At 44.7% G+C, this 15,812-nt stretch overlaps 2 protein-coding genes across 4 annotated transcripts; one reads left to right on the plus strand and one right to left on the minus strand.

The window, feature by feature from the left end:
* The first annotated feature begins 1,743 nt into the window (after nt 1-1,743).
* Nucleotides 1,744-4,722, plus strand: foxl3 (forkhead box L3). The gene is made up of 3 exons (XM_052069296.1): nt 1,744-2,178; nt 3,025-3,193; nt 3,269-4,722. The coding sequence occupies exons 1-3, from the start codon at nt 1,880-1,882 to the stop codon at nt 3,695-3,697; spliced, it is 897 nt and encodes a 298-aa protein (XP_051925256.1). The 5' UTR covers nt 1,744-1,879; the 3' UTR covers nt 3,698-4,722.
* A 1,729-nt stretch (nt 4,723-6,451) lies between these two features.
* Nucleotides 6,452-15,637, minus strand: tom1l2 (target of myb1 like 2 membrane trafficking protein). 3 transcript variants are annotated; one of them, XM_052069293.1, is made up of 15 exons: nt 15,484-15,637; nt 14,996-15,080; nt 14,413-14,491; nt 13,858-14,007; nt 13,174-13,308; nt 12,945-13,091; nt 12,714-12,830; nt 12,486-12,619; nt 12,340-12,391; nt 10,943-11,111; nt 10,655-10,781; nt 10,214-10,304; nt 9,415-9,474; nt 8,751-8,787; nt 6,452-8,610 (listed from the first exon to the last, which is right to left on the minus strand). In XM_052069293.1, the coding sequence occupies exons 1-15, from the start codon at nt 15,593-15,595 to the stop codon at nt 8,462-8,464; spliced, it is 1,644 nt and encodes a 547-aa protein (XP_051925253.1). In that variant the 5' UTR covers nt 15,596-15,637; the 3' UTR covers nt 6,452-8,461. The 3 variants fall into 3 exon arrangements, with proteins under 3 accessions (XP_051925253.1, XP_051925255.1, XP_051925254.1); XM_052069295.1 differs by lacking the exon at nt 13,174-13,308; XM_052069294.1 differs by lacking the exon at nt 9,415-9,474.
* Between the last annotated feature and the right edge of the window lie 175 nt (nt 15,638-15,812).

Genomic DNA, 15,812 nt, shown 5'->3' on the forward strand with positions numbered 1-15,812 from the left:
GCAAAAGAAGTAAAGCTTGATTACGAGGAATACTTTAACTCTCAACTTCATTCCTAAACACATTACAAAAGTATAACTGAAAACACTTTTGAAAAAATAATTTTTGAAATTTTTTTTTCAATATTTTTTTTTCTGGGAAGTAAATTTGAAGAAAGTGGGTGTGGCAAACCTGGAATGGCGGTTCATGATTGGCTGTTGAATGTGGAAGTGGGTGGAGCGTGGCAATATCATGCTGTGATTGGTGGAGACGAGGGCGTGGATATGCAAATTAAGTGCACTCTAATTGGCGGAGCCTCGTTGGGGCGTGGTTATGCAAATCTGAGCGTTCTGGGTGGCTATACAAATGAAGGCTTCGCTGTGATTGGTGGGTGCCAAATTCGGCGTGGTTTGGGTGAACTTTGCAGAAATTTTTCTAAGTCCCACTTGAGTTTAGAGGTGAGAGCTACACTTAGGTCACACCAGACAGTCTTTTCACTGTTCCCGTCGGTTTCACATGACCCAACAGCTAATAAATTTGTTAATAAATGCTGTATATATATATTCTTTATTTATTCATATATAGTGCATATATATATATTTTAATATTCATATAAACATGTATTTATTTATATAAATATTTTACCTACATGTATATATATAATATTTATATATTTGTGTACGGATCGTTTTGGTATAATTAAATACAACCTGTTTGCTTTTTACCGTCGTTCAAAAGAAATAAAGCTTGATTAAAGAACACTTTTACTCTCAACTTTATTCACAACATTCTCACTTGTTACTCATCACAAAAATCTAAAGTACCCAATTTTTCCACAGGTTTCTTCCCCCCTTACCATACATCCCCCCCCTCCCCCCAGGATCCCCCCCCCCAAAAAAACTTTTGAGTTATGAATGAGAGGCAAACCATGCAAGGGACATTGTTACATTTTGATGGTGTACCTAATGTTTTGGCAAGAGAGCACGAAGTTCTCTCCTGTGCCAACGGGCCCACACACAGAGGGCCCTCGCAGACCTCGGGGTGTTTTCCCCCCGCCTCGGCTACCTCTCGGGACCCTTCCAATTGCTCCGTCCAAGAGTCCCTTAAAAATACACATCCCCCCTCCCCCTCCCTATTTCATAGACACGGAAACAATTTATGGTCATTACAGATCATTACAGATAGCATCTCCAAAACTTCCCGTTGTTGACTAAATGTCTGACAAAGTGCACGCGCTTGCGCGCACGCGCAGGCACACGCAAACGAGCACGTTGGACAGTCAAAAGAGTTAAAGAGGAAGAAAAGGAAAACAAGGACTCAGAAGGGTTTGTTTGTTGGTTTGGTCTTAGCAGTTTGAACTACAGCAGCAGAGATTAGACTATAAAGAGAAGCAAAATAAAACATAAAAAGCAGCATGCAAGAGCGACGGACCACCCAGAACTTTCTTGGATGTGACTCACGGGAGTGTTTTTCTTCCCTCTCAGATAAGCCGTTTGCTACTGTGAGACGGTCTGGGCTGAGTAGCTGCATAGTACCACCATTAATGTACTCCGGGAGAAAAATTAAGAAATGATGATGGACGATGCAAAGCGTTGGGGAGTTTTTCCATCTAAAATCTGCTTCAAGAAGTTGCGGTCAGGGTTCGGTCAAGTTCTTCCAACCCAAACTTATCAAACCTCCATTTGACCCCCCCCCCCCAAAAAAAAATATAAGTACTTCATTTCAAATAGTAATATGAAATATAAAAATGCATTGTTAATATCACCGACGTCCAAGGGGGAGGTAACGGACATCCAAAGAATCCACATTCTCCTCTTGCACCAAATCCAATTGACAATCATGCAAACTTAACAGGAGTGGACACCGTTTGGGGCAAGACGGGGGGGGGGGGGGGGGGGGGGGATGTCGAGGATGTTGGAGGGAGGGTGGGGGGCTCTGGAGGAAGAGGAGGCCGCCACCAGGAGAGCTCCCAGTGGACGTCGGCTGGCTGAGCAGAGCAGCAGGAGAAACGACGGCAAGGTGTTGCTGCGGGAGACACACACACATTTTTTTGGGGAGGGGGGAAAAAAAATATATCACATAATAAGTGCAGACATGTTTGACACTTCTCACTATCCTTTCAACTGTTTCAATTACGATGGAGACGCGTACGCATCTTGTAGCACGGACCAGGAGAAGAAAATGTGTCGGCCAGCCTACAGGTAGGAAAGAGCCAAACTTTGCCGTTTCTTTTCGATTTTTTTTTATTCCATTATGAGGAAAAAAGTTATCTCGAGGCGTTTTGATGACGGCGTACTAACGGCCAGTGTTAGTGTTCAACTTTTGTGACAAAACAGGCTTTCGGTTGTTTATCAAGCAAGCAGCCATTATTACAAAATTCCAATTTTACCCAAAAATATAGAACACTCAATATTCACATGAATGTGCATTGTTAAAAATATGTATGAAGTATACCAGAAATGAATTGACAGCTTTGTTATAATTGCGAGTAAATCCGATTTAAACTACCGACTTATTTTCTCGAGGTAAGCACATTTGAAAACTTCAGTTTCCTTTCAATGATTTTATGACCACATCTGAAAATAGCACCATGGAAATACATTTTGCATTACGGTACCTTTTTAAACAGGGATTCTGAAATATATATATTTTTTTCCTTTTAACTTTGTACTTTGACATATTTCTCTCGTTCAGATGACATGACTTTCACTTGTCGTCCCCCCCCCCACCCCCAATATGTACGAAACACAGGCCATGTGTAGATAAATGTAGCAATATACTGCACATTCATTTTCTACATTTATCTACACATGGCCTGTGTATTTCGTATTTATCACACCAGAAATGAATTCAGCATATTTTAAGGTCACTACAACTTAAGTATGAATATATAAGAATTCATGGAATGGTGATAGTGTGTGCTTATATACATTTATGCTGAATTGAAATTCTGTCATTTTTAATTCTCTCATGACCTTTGACCATGATAGACCGTTGATCCGCTTGTCTAACTGACACGCGTGTATACGCGCACGTGTTCACGTCAGCTACATCGCCCTGATCGCCATGGCGATTCAGCAGAGCCCCGAGCAGAGGGTGACACTGTCGGGCATTTATGAGTTCATCATGAGAAGGTTCCCTTACTACCGCTCCAACCAGCGGGCCTGGCAGAACTCCATCAGGCATAACCTGTCGCTCAACAGCTGCTTCATCAAGGTGGCCACGCAAGTAAAATTTCATTCATGATGAAAAATTTTGGGAGATTTAAAGGATCTCACTGTCGCGTCGCAGGTTCCCAGGACGGAGGGAAATGAGAAGGGTAAAGGAAACTTTTGGACTTTTGCCACAGGATGCGAATCCATGCTTGACCTCTTTGAAAACGGAAACTTCCGGCGGCGCAGGCGCAGGCGCAACATGAAAATCGGCCTCCGCGACGCGGGAGAGGCTCCGCCCCGGCCTGCCGAGAGCCCCGGCAAACAGCGCGCAGCTGAGGTCCGCCCTGACCTTTGCCCTTTGAACCCCGGCAGGCCTCGGCCACGCCCTGTGCCGAACCCCCTCGCCCCGAAACCGGAGTCTGAGATCAAGTTCAGCATTGACTACATCCTGTCGACCCCGGACCCACCCGCACCTGAGGTCAGACCCTCGCACGTTGGCCCAGCAGGACCACCCGTACATGTTCTGGAGCCTCAACACCTGAACCTGCAATTCTGGACCCTGTGAGGGTGTGTGTGGGGGGGATTCTGGATCAAACTGTGATGATTATTTTTTTTCTTCCAAAGACGATAGTCATTGTATTGACTTTAAACTGTCATTAAATGAGAAACAAAGTAGAAAGGTACAGTACAACGTGTTGGCTTCTAACGCAGAGAAAAAAAAAAAAGAACATCGTAATTAAATATATGGCATGCACAGATAAGATAGACAATAGTGTCCCGTATACATTTACATGAGCTAAAATACAGTATTTTTTTGGGTTGGTTTTTTTGGGGTGCATTTACTCGACAAAGCTCAGGATTAGCGTGTAGCGGGCATGACGGCGGCCTGTTACGCCCGCACCGGCGACGCGCCCCAGCCCACTGCCTAAATTCTTTCTTTGTCGCTGACCTTTGGGAATCCTGATTGACTGACACTTAAATTCTAATCCACTTGCTCCTTATTATAACACATTATATGCACCTTCTTGCTAATGAAAAAAACCAAAAAAAAAAAAAACAGGTCTGGCAAACACATATTTCCTGTGTGAGGGAGATCAATCATACTTGTGTGCCGCTGAAGGGACATTTTTCAATTTAACCTTTATATAATGTGTTGACTACATCGGGGAACACACTTAACATGAGTGGCATTTAATATAGCATAACACTTGCAAGGTGAGGCCCAGATGTGACCCTATTTAAATAGTGAGAGGGGGTCGAGGTAGCGGCAGAGCTTTAACAACGTCCCCCCCGCCCCCACACACACTTCCTTTATACACACGCCTACAAACCCCCAATGCGATTCTAATTAAACACTTTATGCCTCCTTTGCAAATGGCCCTCATCGATCCACGCAATTTTATTATTATTATTTTTTTTTTGGCGTGAGGTGCCCCCCAGCAAACGTCTGCAGCAGCGCCAGCGTTTATGGATCAGCAAGTTTCCATTAAGAAAGTTGTTGATGTCGCATAGCGGGCAACGCCGTGGATATATTTGGGTAAATTAACTTAGCATAAAGTGCCCCCAGGCTTCTGGCTGCCAGGACCGATGTCGAAAAGGGAAGGCCAGAAAAGTCTCGGTATGTTTTGTGCTCTGAAAGAGTGCGCGGGTCGTGTGGAGCTATTGGGCTATTAAAATAATAACAAATCCCTTGAAATCTTGCGGTAGTTCCAGCCGGCGGTTTCGTAATTGCTGACGCCGACCACGCTCCCCATTTTTTAAGTCGACGTGGATAACTTCATTAAATGTGTAAAATGAGTAGCTCGGGGGCGAGAGGAAGTAGCGTAGCAGGTCGGATTACATAGAGAAAGCCGCCGATGAGAGACGTTCATAAATTCATAAACACAAATGGGTCATTTGGTTTGAAGTGATTACAATGAGGCTGTGGATAAATATCGGACAATTATTTCTACACGTTCCGATGAGGATGTTTCCTACATTGCATTCTGCAGGCGAACTAAAGAGAAGTATTGGGGGTCGGGGGGAGGCATTTACTGTATTTGATATTCAGTTGAAGATTTGTGAATTAACCTGACAACATGATAAGCTGTCCACTGTAGTAACCGCTGTCCCCTAAGGGTGAAGACACCATTGCAGAATTGTCCTACGGGTGAAGAGCGTACTAGTAGGCCGGTGAATACGCAAACTGTTTTCCGTAGCAGGAAATCATGATGCGCCGGCAGCTAAATGAACTTTGTTGAAATAGCCTTGAGTCTTCACACTCACACACAGACAAACAAACAAACGTACGCATGCGTGACCTTTAGCAAACATTCAGGTGGCGGTGCAACCAAAGCAGTTTTCTTTTACATTGGCCTCGTAGGAGTAATGAGGAAATCAACTCAGCATGTCAATCGATGCCCGCTGGGTGACGCGTTTACATTTTTTGTTGTTTTGCAGTCTGATCATGAAAACAAACTTAACACCTTCATATATGAAGCAATTCCAATCTGTACTCGTCTCTCGGGCAAAATATTAAATTAAAAAATAAATATTTATAATTTTAAAAGCATTCCAGAGGTGGTGAATGATACCGAATGATATTCTGAGTAGCATGGAGACCAAGTTCTATGTTGCACGGCAGTAACATTGCACTACGTGGGGAAATAACATGCATTGCAATTACAATGCACCACAGTTCGGGCCGCAGTTCCGACTTCCTGCCACTTGGGCTGACGTCAGTGTGCAGTACCTTTTGACACCGCCAGAGGCCGCTTGGAAGCTGCGAAAGGAGTCTCCACTGTTTTGAGTTCGGCAAAAACGTTGACCCCCGAAGCAGAATACAAATCTGAAATCAACCATAAGAGATCATTCAGGATGTGACCACAGTCAAGAATAACACCGCCACTTTAATTTTATGACTAAATTCTTGAACAATAACAGACCAAGGGAATTGTGACTCAAAAATGTTATTTACACAACAAACTTTTCTTCTCAGAATGACAGCGTTTCGAATTTAAGATAAACGACAAAGAGATAAACCAGTTACCTGTTTGCATCACAATCCCTCACACTGCAAGTGTTCCTTTTTTTCTGGTGATTACGTTAACAGACCCTGCTTCTTTTATTTTGACCGAAGGGGAGAGAGAGAAAAAAAAAACAACTGCCACCGTCAAAGGAAGAGGTGATTTCAGACGACCAATTGGGAAGGCCCTGGTGTGGGGTCCACGGGCCCCCATAAGAGAGTCAGGGTAGGGCAAAAGAGGAGGTTAAATGGCGAGCGTTTACTACAGGCCAGCCAATTAGTCTGTCTCGCCAATAAAACGCACAAAGTCAGGAGGATGTCACACTGCTAAGGTTTTATTTGGTTCATGCAGATGTCAAACAAGGAGAAAATCACACACCTCCACCGGCGGTTCTCCACTTAAGTGTTCGGTGATGCGCACAGAAGCACAACGTTAATCCGAAAGGAGTGATACTAGGACCCAGTTACACATCAGCAACAAAGACACAAAAACATGAACGGATTCACACGGGGCTAGCGGAACACCGGCAATGCACGAGGTATGTCAGTAAAAGTTCCGAGACTGGAATCAAAGAAAGATCTCTTTGTAAACCCAATTACTTTCAATTTCGGCCGACCTGGAGTCTCACGCACTTCCCGAGCCTTTTCTGCAACACCTTCATGCTTCTGGCACCATCTGCATCCACAGCTTCTAAACGGATGCCCTTGATGACCCCTTGACCTTCGGTAAGAGGAGGGGGGGGGGAGGAATCCCACGGAGACGTGTTGTCATGAACAACTCTTGTCTCTTCCCCTGCACTGAACGATTATGACAGGATCTCTGTGGATGAATTCGAGGTTTTGAAAATGCTCTTTACCGACGCCAGTCCTGGAATTTTTCTGACACACTTCTTGGGTTGAAAAGTTCAGAGCGGGGAGAGGATGCGCCAGTCAACCTAAAAAAAATTTAACAAAAGATGGATCCTTCATGTCTCAATGACACGTGATGCTTCTTTACACAGGTTTACATTCAGTCCACAAGAACACCAACAGAACCACTAACAGAACAGACGTCGGCTAGCAGCAATGTATAAAACATATCAAGACTCCATAAAAAGCCACAAAAATAAACGACTGTCCTTACATAGATCATTTCTCCATATAGTTTTCCTTGAGCGCAATAAAACCATTTAAAACACTCATCTGAAGGAGGAGGAGGAAACAATTACAAATAAATTATTTTGACACGCCTTAACTCATTCATGAATTACACCCAAGTGCTCGTCACGTAGCTGATTTCCCATCCAGTAATAATTCACATGCCACGCCGCAGTCAAAAGTGCACGCTTGCGCTGAGCACGTGGGAACACGTTTACTCCCGTCAAGAGCATGAAAGGTCTCGTCGGTGAGCGCCCGAGCTCATTTCCGGCGAACAAATAGCGGGCGCCGGAAAAATCAGACCCTCACGTTGGCGTCGAGGAAACGCACACAAATAACGCGCAGACTGCACAAAAGGGGATCAGATGATGGAACGGTGCGGTGAACTCGTCATTTCCGTCTCCAAGGGCAAAACACATTTGGACCTTTGAACGAAAGAACGAGAAGAATAGAATACGACTGCCTCCTCAATTCTCTTCAGAGCATGAAGGTGGTCACACAAACAAAACGAGTCAATTACACCTCAGCACGTAACCGCCTAACACGGCGGTTTGAAAACTATAACACACACACACACACACAAGCAGATTGGACCCCAAATAAAACAACTACGCCAAAAAAAAAAAATCCTTTTAAACGTCAAGTTCCCGTTACTTGTGCAGCATTGTGGGGCGCATCCCTCATGATACAGCAGCAAGGAAATGTTAAACTCATCATCCCTCATTACAATCCCACTGTATATTAAATTTGTCATTTACACATTTACAACCGACCTCGGGTCGACTTGCAGAGAGGGACACAAACGGAAACAATATTCTCGTAGGAATGCTCGGGACAACCAAAACCAAACCGGAGGATTTCCTAACTAAAAGACTCGTCGTGTGTCAAAGCATGCTGAGAGGTTTTTGGGGACTGGAGGAAGCCCCAAAAAAGGGCAAACCCAGTTTACGACTACATGCTAGTGTGAAGAGAGACGTACCGGGACGGTGTCATTATATGCCGCTCGTCCCACCCCTTTTTAATTTATTTTTGAACATATGAAAATAGACCGCTTTGTTTGGTTTGTCCCTTTTAGACATACAGACTTCCCTTTCAATGACGATACATCCCTGTCGTGGATCTAAACAGTGTTGTTGGATGTGTCTCGGTCCATCCCGGCCATCCTCCCAGGTGAAGCGGACGACAGCTCTACATGGCAAACAAAGTGTCCTCCTGTTTGTCCGGCTTTTTGCGGCTGGGGGTCCCCTGCGCTGTGCCGGGGTCGCCACTCGTGGGCGATGGCAGGTTGGGGACCATCTCTGCAGCTTTGGCCCGCTCCTCAAGGAACTTGTCAAACTCTGCCATCATAGAAGCAAATAAAAATGACAAGTCTTAGCTGGGCTGCAACGTCTGCTGAATGGTTGAGTAGACGCACGCAAACGCTAATCTACTGCATCAGGGCTCTGCGATAAATAGGACTTCACTGTACTGCACTTACCTTCACTTGTCACGCCCTCCTCACCTTCCTCTCCTTTCTGTCGATAAGAGACAGGTTTTAAATGTGACACTGCACAAAGGAGGGGAAAAAAACCCTCCCATTCGTAGTAACGGCACCTCAGAACCAGCATGCAAGCAATTGTCGATAAACAAACACTCATCCTGTTCAATCAGATTACCCTGCTGCCTCTGAAAGTTCTGAATTAAAAATGACACCAATGTGCCTCGAGAGAACCACATACCCTCAAACGCGTGGATGGTGATATTCCAAAAAAGAAAGGATTGCATATTTGTGTAAAATGAGCATGCGCAGAGACCGTGCAAAAGCAGATGCAAATGAGTTGGAATTGATGTTTTAAAATCTTAGCACATGGGCTGCATTTGGGGGAAGTTTTAAAGAACGTTACAAGGGTAAAACTGTACGACTACAAGTCTAGCAGGAGAAGAAAAGTAATTTGTAATGCTCATTTTTAACAATATGCTGCCTTGTTAATGACCACCGGTTCCCACAACGGCGTGTTAGCAAAGTCATCTAGGATGTTAAAATTGGATGATCAGAGGGGGAAAAAGGTGTAAGTGGCTACTCGAAGTAGCGAGACAAAGGAGAAGACAGCATGAACAAAAAAAGTCAAGAGGAGGCAGAACAAAAATCATGATGGGCTCACCACATCAGTACTGAGCCACACCTCTATGTCATCCATGACAGAGGACTGGCCTCCGACACACTAGAGGGCGACATCAAAACGGCCGTGGGGTGGGCCATTGAGCGCAGCAAAGCCACAAAACAAAACCCAGCCCCAAAACAGAAAATATGATTATGCCTATTTTTTGAATGAACTTACAGCAACTTAAAAAAAAAAAAATTAATGGGATGAACAAGGTTGATGTAAAGCTTCATGACAACCCATACAGACTACAATTTAATAATAATGAATTCAAATTTTTTAAATGTCCATTCTTTATCTGCTTATTCTAATTTTTTCTTGTTAGTAAGTCTTAAAATTAAATCTCAGATTCTTTGCAAAGCCCCCCCCAAAAAAAATTCTCAGATTTTTGATTTCCTCTTTGCTTATGGAAAAGCCAAAGAACATTATTCAAAAAACTTTTTGTTTGCTCGATTTCCCCAGACAAATGACACTGCTTTCGAAAACATTTTTTCCCCTTTTGCACCGAGTGTGCAGATCAAAGAGGAGCGCTTTCACCGACAGAAACTGCTTTAAAATAAATTTAATTTTTTTTAAAAAAGATTATTCGCCCCACCCTGTTTATTTAGTGACTCCTACATTTAATCATTCAACCTCCCATTTAAATGATTCTGTTAAAAAATCTCAATTAACAGGGGTCTATCATGATTTGTTCTTTGGCTAAATAGCATCTGGCAGTGTTTGCTGCAGGCTGCGGACTTTCTACATCTCTCTTTATTCATGCACATCTGAAAAAAAGTGTTTCACTGGGTAGACTCACCGTGGCGGCACGTGGCTGTTGTACGTCCAGTGTGGGAGGATGATCAGCCGTCGCACCGGCAGCAGCAGCCGGGCTGTCGCCTGCCGAAGTCCTGAGAAAGGAAGAAACCATGAAGCATTGAATGAGTGTTTTCGTGTCATTTAACCCTTTAAGGGACAGCGATGACCACAGTGGACAGGTGATCGATCATGTTATCAGGTTACAGGGTGCATGAACGGGTTCATTAAAACAGCTGTTCCAACTTTTTTTTTTGTTTGCACCATAGGCTGCTTCACATAAAGCAAATTGTTTGACCTATCAACATTAAATATCAAAAACAACAACAAAGGCAACTCACGATTACATCGAATGTAGTTGTTGTGATTCACAGGCCAGATTTAAAGGCTCGTGAGTGGCACGTCACAAATTCATTGATTGTTCAAGCTTGCCTATTTGACTTACATCTTGTTCGGTTCAGGGAGCGATACAGTCCTAGTTTGGGCGAACACGTCAAATTCATCTTGGGAAGGGGGAGGCTTGGAACTGGTCAAAGAGCTCAGAGTGCTGGTCACAGTGTCTGCGCCGACATCTGCGGGGAACATAAATATGCTTCACAGTTTACCGCTAACACAGGACTAACTTGCGCAGCTCATCGACAGACAAACATGACACATTTGTTCAATTCGTTTTTCGCGAGTGGTCCTGAGCCCCTTTTTTTTTTGTGTGTGGGGTTGGCTGTAGTTGACATACCGAGTCCAGCCAGGCGAGAAGCCAAGGTTGCCGGAGAGGAGGGTCTCCCCGCGGTGGTGGTGAAACTCGGGGGCAAGCCGCTCGGGGCGGCGTTCGGCATGTTGCTGACCACTGCCGGCGAGGCGGGGCCCAGATCGATCAGGTTGTCTTCCGTCGCTTCACTTAAGACCTGGTGGGGAAGGGAGAATTATATATGAGCAAATCAAACTCATTGTTGTGCGTGTTTCTTTTCCCCCAGTATGGCTGCATCGGGGTGCGAGGAGGCAGGGGGGGTTCCATGCTGATATGTGACAGCATAACCTCATGATAATACGGGGTGGAGACAAGAGTGTAAAAAAAATAAACAGGTGATGACGTTATGCATCGCAAGATATGGGCATCATCGATGTGTGGAAATGAAATCTAGCCGATAAGCTTCAGGACAGCATGAAAATGTCTGTCTGGGGAAAAAAAAGTTTCTTAAGGGGTTGTATACTTTAACTGCAAGACTTTACATACAGAATATACCATCAGCAGAGCATTTTTTTTTCTCTCATAATGAATAAATAGAAAATGTTGAATAAAACTCCCCTTCAGAAAGATGAGTTTATTGAGCTGCGTAGACAAAACATGCTATCAAGGGTTGGAAACTCTTCATATTTAGCCGGGTTTGAAAAGTCCACATCAGACTACTTTCACAAGCTAGCGATCTTTTAGGGAAGGCTGACATTGGTTTCATACTTGCCTGTCTCAGCTAGCCACAGAAACAGAACAGAAAAGAACAGGGGGGGAAAAAATAATAAATAGAGTATGAGTACAGGTCGATGCCCGGAGGGTGACAGTGACAAAGAAACGATGGAACATATGCACAGACAGTGCCTGAGTCACCGGAAACCTAACAAAGCAAGCGGCTATATGCTTCTGTCTTTCGGATAATGTCTGTGGAGGCAAAGTACATCTTGAAAACAAAGATCGCCGGAACTAAGCCTCGGCAGAACGCACTGCAAATGGCTTGCATCATTTTCTTGGATGCGGCATTTTTGTTGTTCAATAGAACAGGCGCATTTCAATGATTTAAAACTACAGCGGGGAAAAAAATCACTTCTTTTACTCGTCCAATTCAAATCAATTGAAACTCATTCTTGTTTGAAGCTGCGTGGCGATTTTCTGAATCAAGGCATTGATGCCCAAATTAAACGACCGTGTCTTTGTTGAGTTTCCGGTTAATCAGGCATGAAAACCAGGGAATGACATTATGAAGACGGACGGCTCAGAGCGTTCGGGCCCACCAGTTAAAAGCGGAAAGGCGTTGGCGTCGAAGAATGTGATGTCATGCAGCCGCGGGTTGCGACAGTAAAGCAATGAATGGCAGAACAGACGAGGGGACACCTTTGCCCCCGCCTGAAGTACCGACTTACCCCATTGTTGACACTCTGGGCTGTAGACCTTCCCGATCGGAACCTCTCGTATCTGTAGTGGCGAAAGGGCATTGTCAAAAAGGGGCGGCGACAAAAGAGGGGTCAGTCCGGTCGCGTGTAGCCGACGTCACTGTCAGCGTTTTCACCTTTCGTAGCGCAAGAAGATGTTATTGAGGTCGTCGTTGACGTGCAGCAGCTCCTCGGTCACGGCTTCGTTTGAGACGCAAGAGATGAGCTCCACGATCCTCTGTTGCATGGCTCGACAAGTCCTGTTCAGCTCCTAAAAACACACACGCGGTACACAAATCTATTAAAAAAAAAAAAGTGCAGAAGTGTTTTGTGTGTGTAAACTCAAGGCAGGAGCGCTTCCTTGCCTGTAGCAACTCGTAGTCCGAAGTGTCCTCCTTTCCCGGGACCATCTCAGTCAGCATCTCAGACATGACCTTGGTGTTTCCTCGAACAACATCCAACTCACTGCGCAGTCTGCAAATCTGACATGGAAATGAAAGCAACAGACTGAAAAATTACGGACAAAAGTAAGACTCACTGGTCAACATAAAGTACAGTAAGTAAAATTCCCGGTATATATTAAAAAAAAAAAGTACCTGTTCAGGTGTTGGGTTGATGGATCCAGAGGGTTGAATGTTTGGAACCGGAGGGCTAGTGTAGGCTGTTGGAACTGCATGCGGTGCAGGCTGGGGAGGCGTGGTGTACTTATGCAGGGTCGAGTCTCCCTCCGGTGCAGATGCGGTCTTGGTACAAAGCAACAAATGACATGAAACGATCTGGCCGCACGCGCCAACAATCATCCGCTTGTAAGCGATCTCGTTTTACCCGCTGAGGCGTATGTATAGGCGAGAGGGTCTCCAATTCGGACAGGGGGAACTCAATGCCTTTTCTCTTGAGCTCCTCATAGATTTGGACAACGCCTGTGAGGTCAGGGCTGCTTCTGAATGCGTCGGCCCACGCCTGCAGGTGCGGGCGCGGAGGAGCAATATTTTAGGTTTTCGTTCCGTTCAGGTTCCCATAATAATCATTTCTCCAATTTAACTAGTAGCCAATTAACTGCAGGGCATACATAGACAAACAACCACTCAGACTGAAACAGGTTCTTTTCCATCAGTGCAAACGGTAATCTTGCAAAAGCATTCTCGGACTTGGTATGTATAAGAACATCTGTTAACATGCCAACGAGACTCATATGACCCGAATGGAACAAACTTGTTCGACTAATGGCTTGACAAACAGTGTTCTGCGCCTGTCCCTGGCTCCATGCAATGGCCAACTGGTGGAAAGAAGAGCATTGCAAGGTTACCCGATCCAAGCCTGGTAACATGAGCCGCACTAAGTGAAGCCCTACAGACACTCGATTTCAATCAGACTGCACCTCGCTCACTGCTGCGCAGTCTCATAAACGCCTCATTGACTGTATTTTGATCATAAATAACAATTTCTCCATCGCGGCACATGAAAAGGGATGACGAGCACGCATGTGCATCGCGTTTGTTGTGATCTTACCTGAATGAGGGCCAACACTTTGTCTTGAACGATGGTGGGGGGGTTGTTTTTCGGAGAGATGATTTTGACAAGCACGCCGTCCACAAAGTCCCTGCTCGTGACCAGCGCATGAAACCGGTGGCCACAGTTCTTTACGCAAGTTTCCAGCACCTGCAGGAAGAGGTGACAAATGCCAAAACTTGTTTAACACACAGAATGCACTTTATCTCCCACTGTTGTCACTTGAACCAGCAAAGGGTACCGGTGGCATGACGACCACAACAGAGGTGGTAATGAAACCTATGACAAAGCGACGGCGTACGCATGCTCTCCTGGCTGCACAGTGTGGGATGTACACAGCAAGAAACTCACCTGAAAAGAAGTGTGTTGAGTTTTATTAAACAGCTTGTCAACTTGCTTTTATACAGCCTTGTACGACAGGGATATGAACAAAGCAAAATGAATGCCTTCAGCAAGTGTGTTTTTCTGTTTGAACATAAAGCGCGGCAACCACGGCCCAAACGACTGGAGTGTGCTGTGCCTTTCGAGGTCCACTTTAATGAGCTGTGCGCTCACCGTTAAAGCCAGCATCACTTCCCTGTAGTTCCTATTGCCATTCAGTCTCTTCTTCACTGCTCTAATTGCGTCCTTTGGCCTGCACACAAAACGGCATCTCAAATTAACAACGGCAGCATAAAATAATACACAGAAGAATTTTTAAATAGGAAATGAACTTCAAAATCGTGAGTCACTCTTTTAAATCAATGATTTTCACAAAGCCGGTGTTTACTTGTACACAGGCGGTAGTAATAATTAACGAGTGGTTTGTTTGAACAGTTTGGCATAACGACATGGATCTCATACAATGAATACCCAGAGAGGAAGAAACGTAGATGTGAGCAGACTATTTATAAAGTGGAATGCAGAGGCTGGGCCCATCTGAGACGAATTACAATCACTTATCAAACACGCTCTGGACTTCACACAACAGCTCAACCATACAGCGAGATAAGCAGCGGGGCCTAGTATAAATCGTATGTGCACAAAAGAGATCGGCTTCAAATTACACAAATGTAACATAATGGCAAGCGTGTTGCGCTGCAGCTATCCTCATTACCTGTGTAAGTGACCAATGTCTTGATTTGCTCTGTGCACTCACCCGTCTTCCGTTTCATTGATAATGTCACATATTTCCATGTTCAAAGTCCAGTCTTCACTTGGTAGCGACCCATCAGTTGCTTTTTCTAGAATAGAAGTACAGCGAGGGGAGAAAACGCCGTTTAACTGCCTCTTCATCAACGACTGGAGTTAATACAAGGGTGATGACTAATGATTAGCTAACTACTGGATAACTTAAGCTCGAGCTCTGCTCATTCAGCGCACCAATGAATGAGCGAACGACTTCGCAAACGTTATCTGCGGACCGCTAAGCACAACAAACGACTTAAGTCATGCGTTCTGTCACCGGTAATGATTTTGCAACGATCACATTCAATATATGTTAGCTAGGCGGCTAACGGGGAGACCTTAAAAGAGCCCTGTTAGCCTAGTGCTCGCTCACACGTACACAACATCGACACGGATTCAACGTATTTTCCAAATATTTGAAAACAGTGTCGTTTCTGTGATGCCTTTTTTTTTACATACCAATGCAATGCCCCACTGGGGTACTGTACGGATTTCCCAGTAGGAACTCCATCTTGCCCGTCAACAAACAATTCAGGTCGGGGAATGGTGACGTTGAGACATCAGGAAACATCCAGCATACCCCGCCCCCCAAGATATGTCATTGGCCGAGGAACGCTGCGCCTTAGTGCGATTGGTCAGTCCTGACATCACTCATCGGGTGTAGTCGATTATAAATAAAGGCTCCAAAGGTTACCACTGTAAAACATAAAATGGTTTTATGGTTACCTCGCTTGCTCTGGTTTTGTAACAAGAAAGGATTTATACTTTTTTTATTGTGTAGTGACTGC

This window comes from Hippocampus zosterae, chromosome 7 (assembly GCF_025434085.1).
Source record: "Hippocampus zosterae strain Florida chromosome 7, ASM2543408v3, whole genome shotgun sequence".
Lineage (NCBI taxonomy): Eukaryota > Metazoa > Chordata > Actinopteri > Syngnathiformes > Syngnathidae > Hippocampus > Hippocampus zosterae.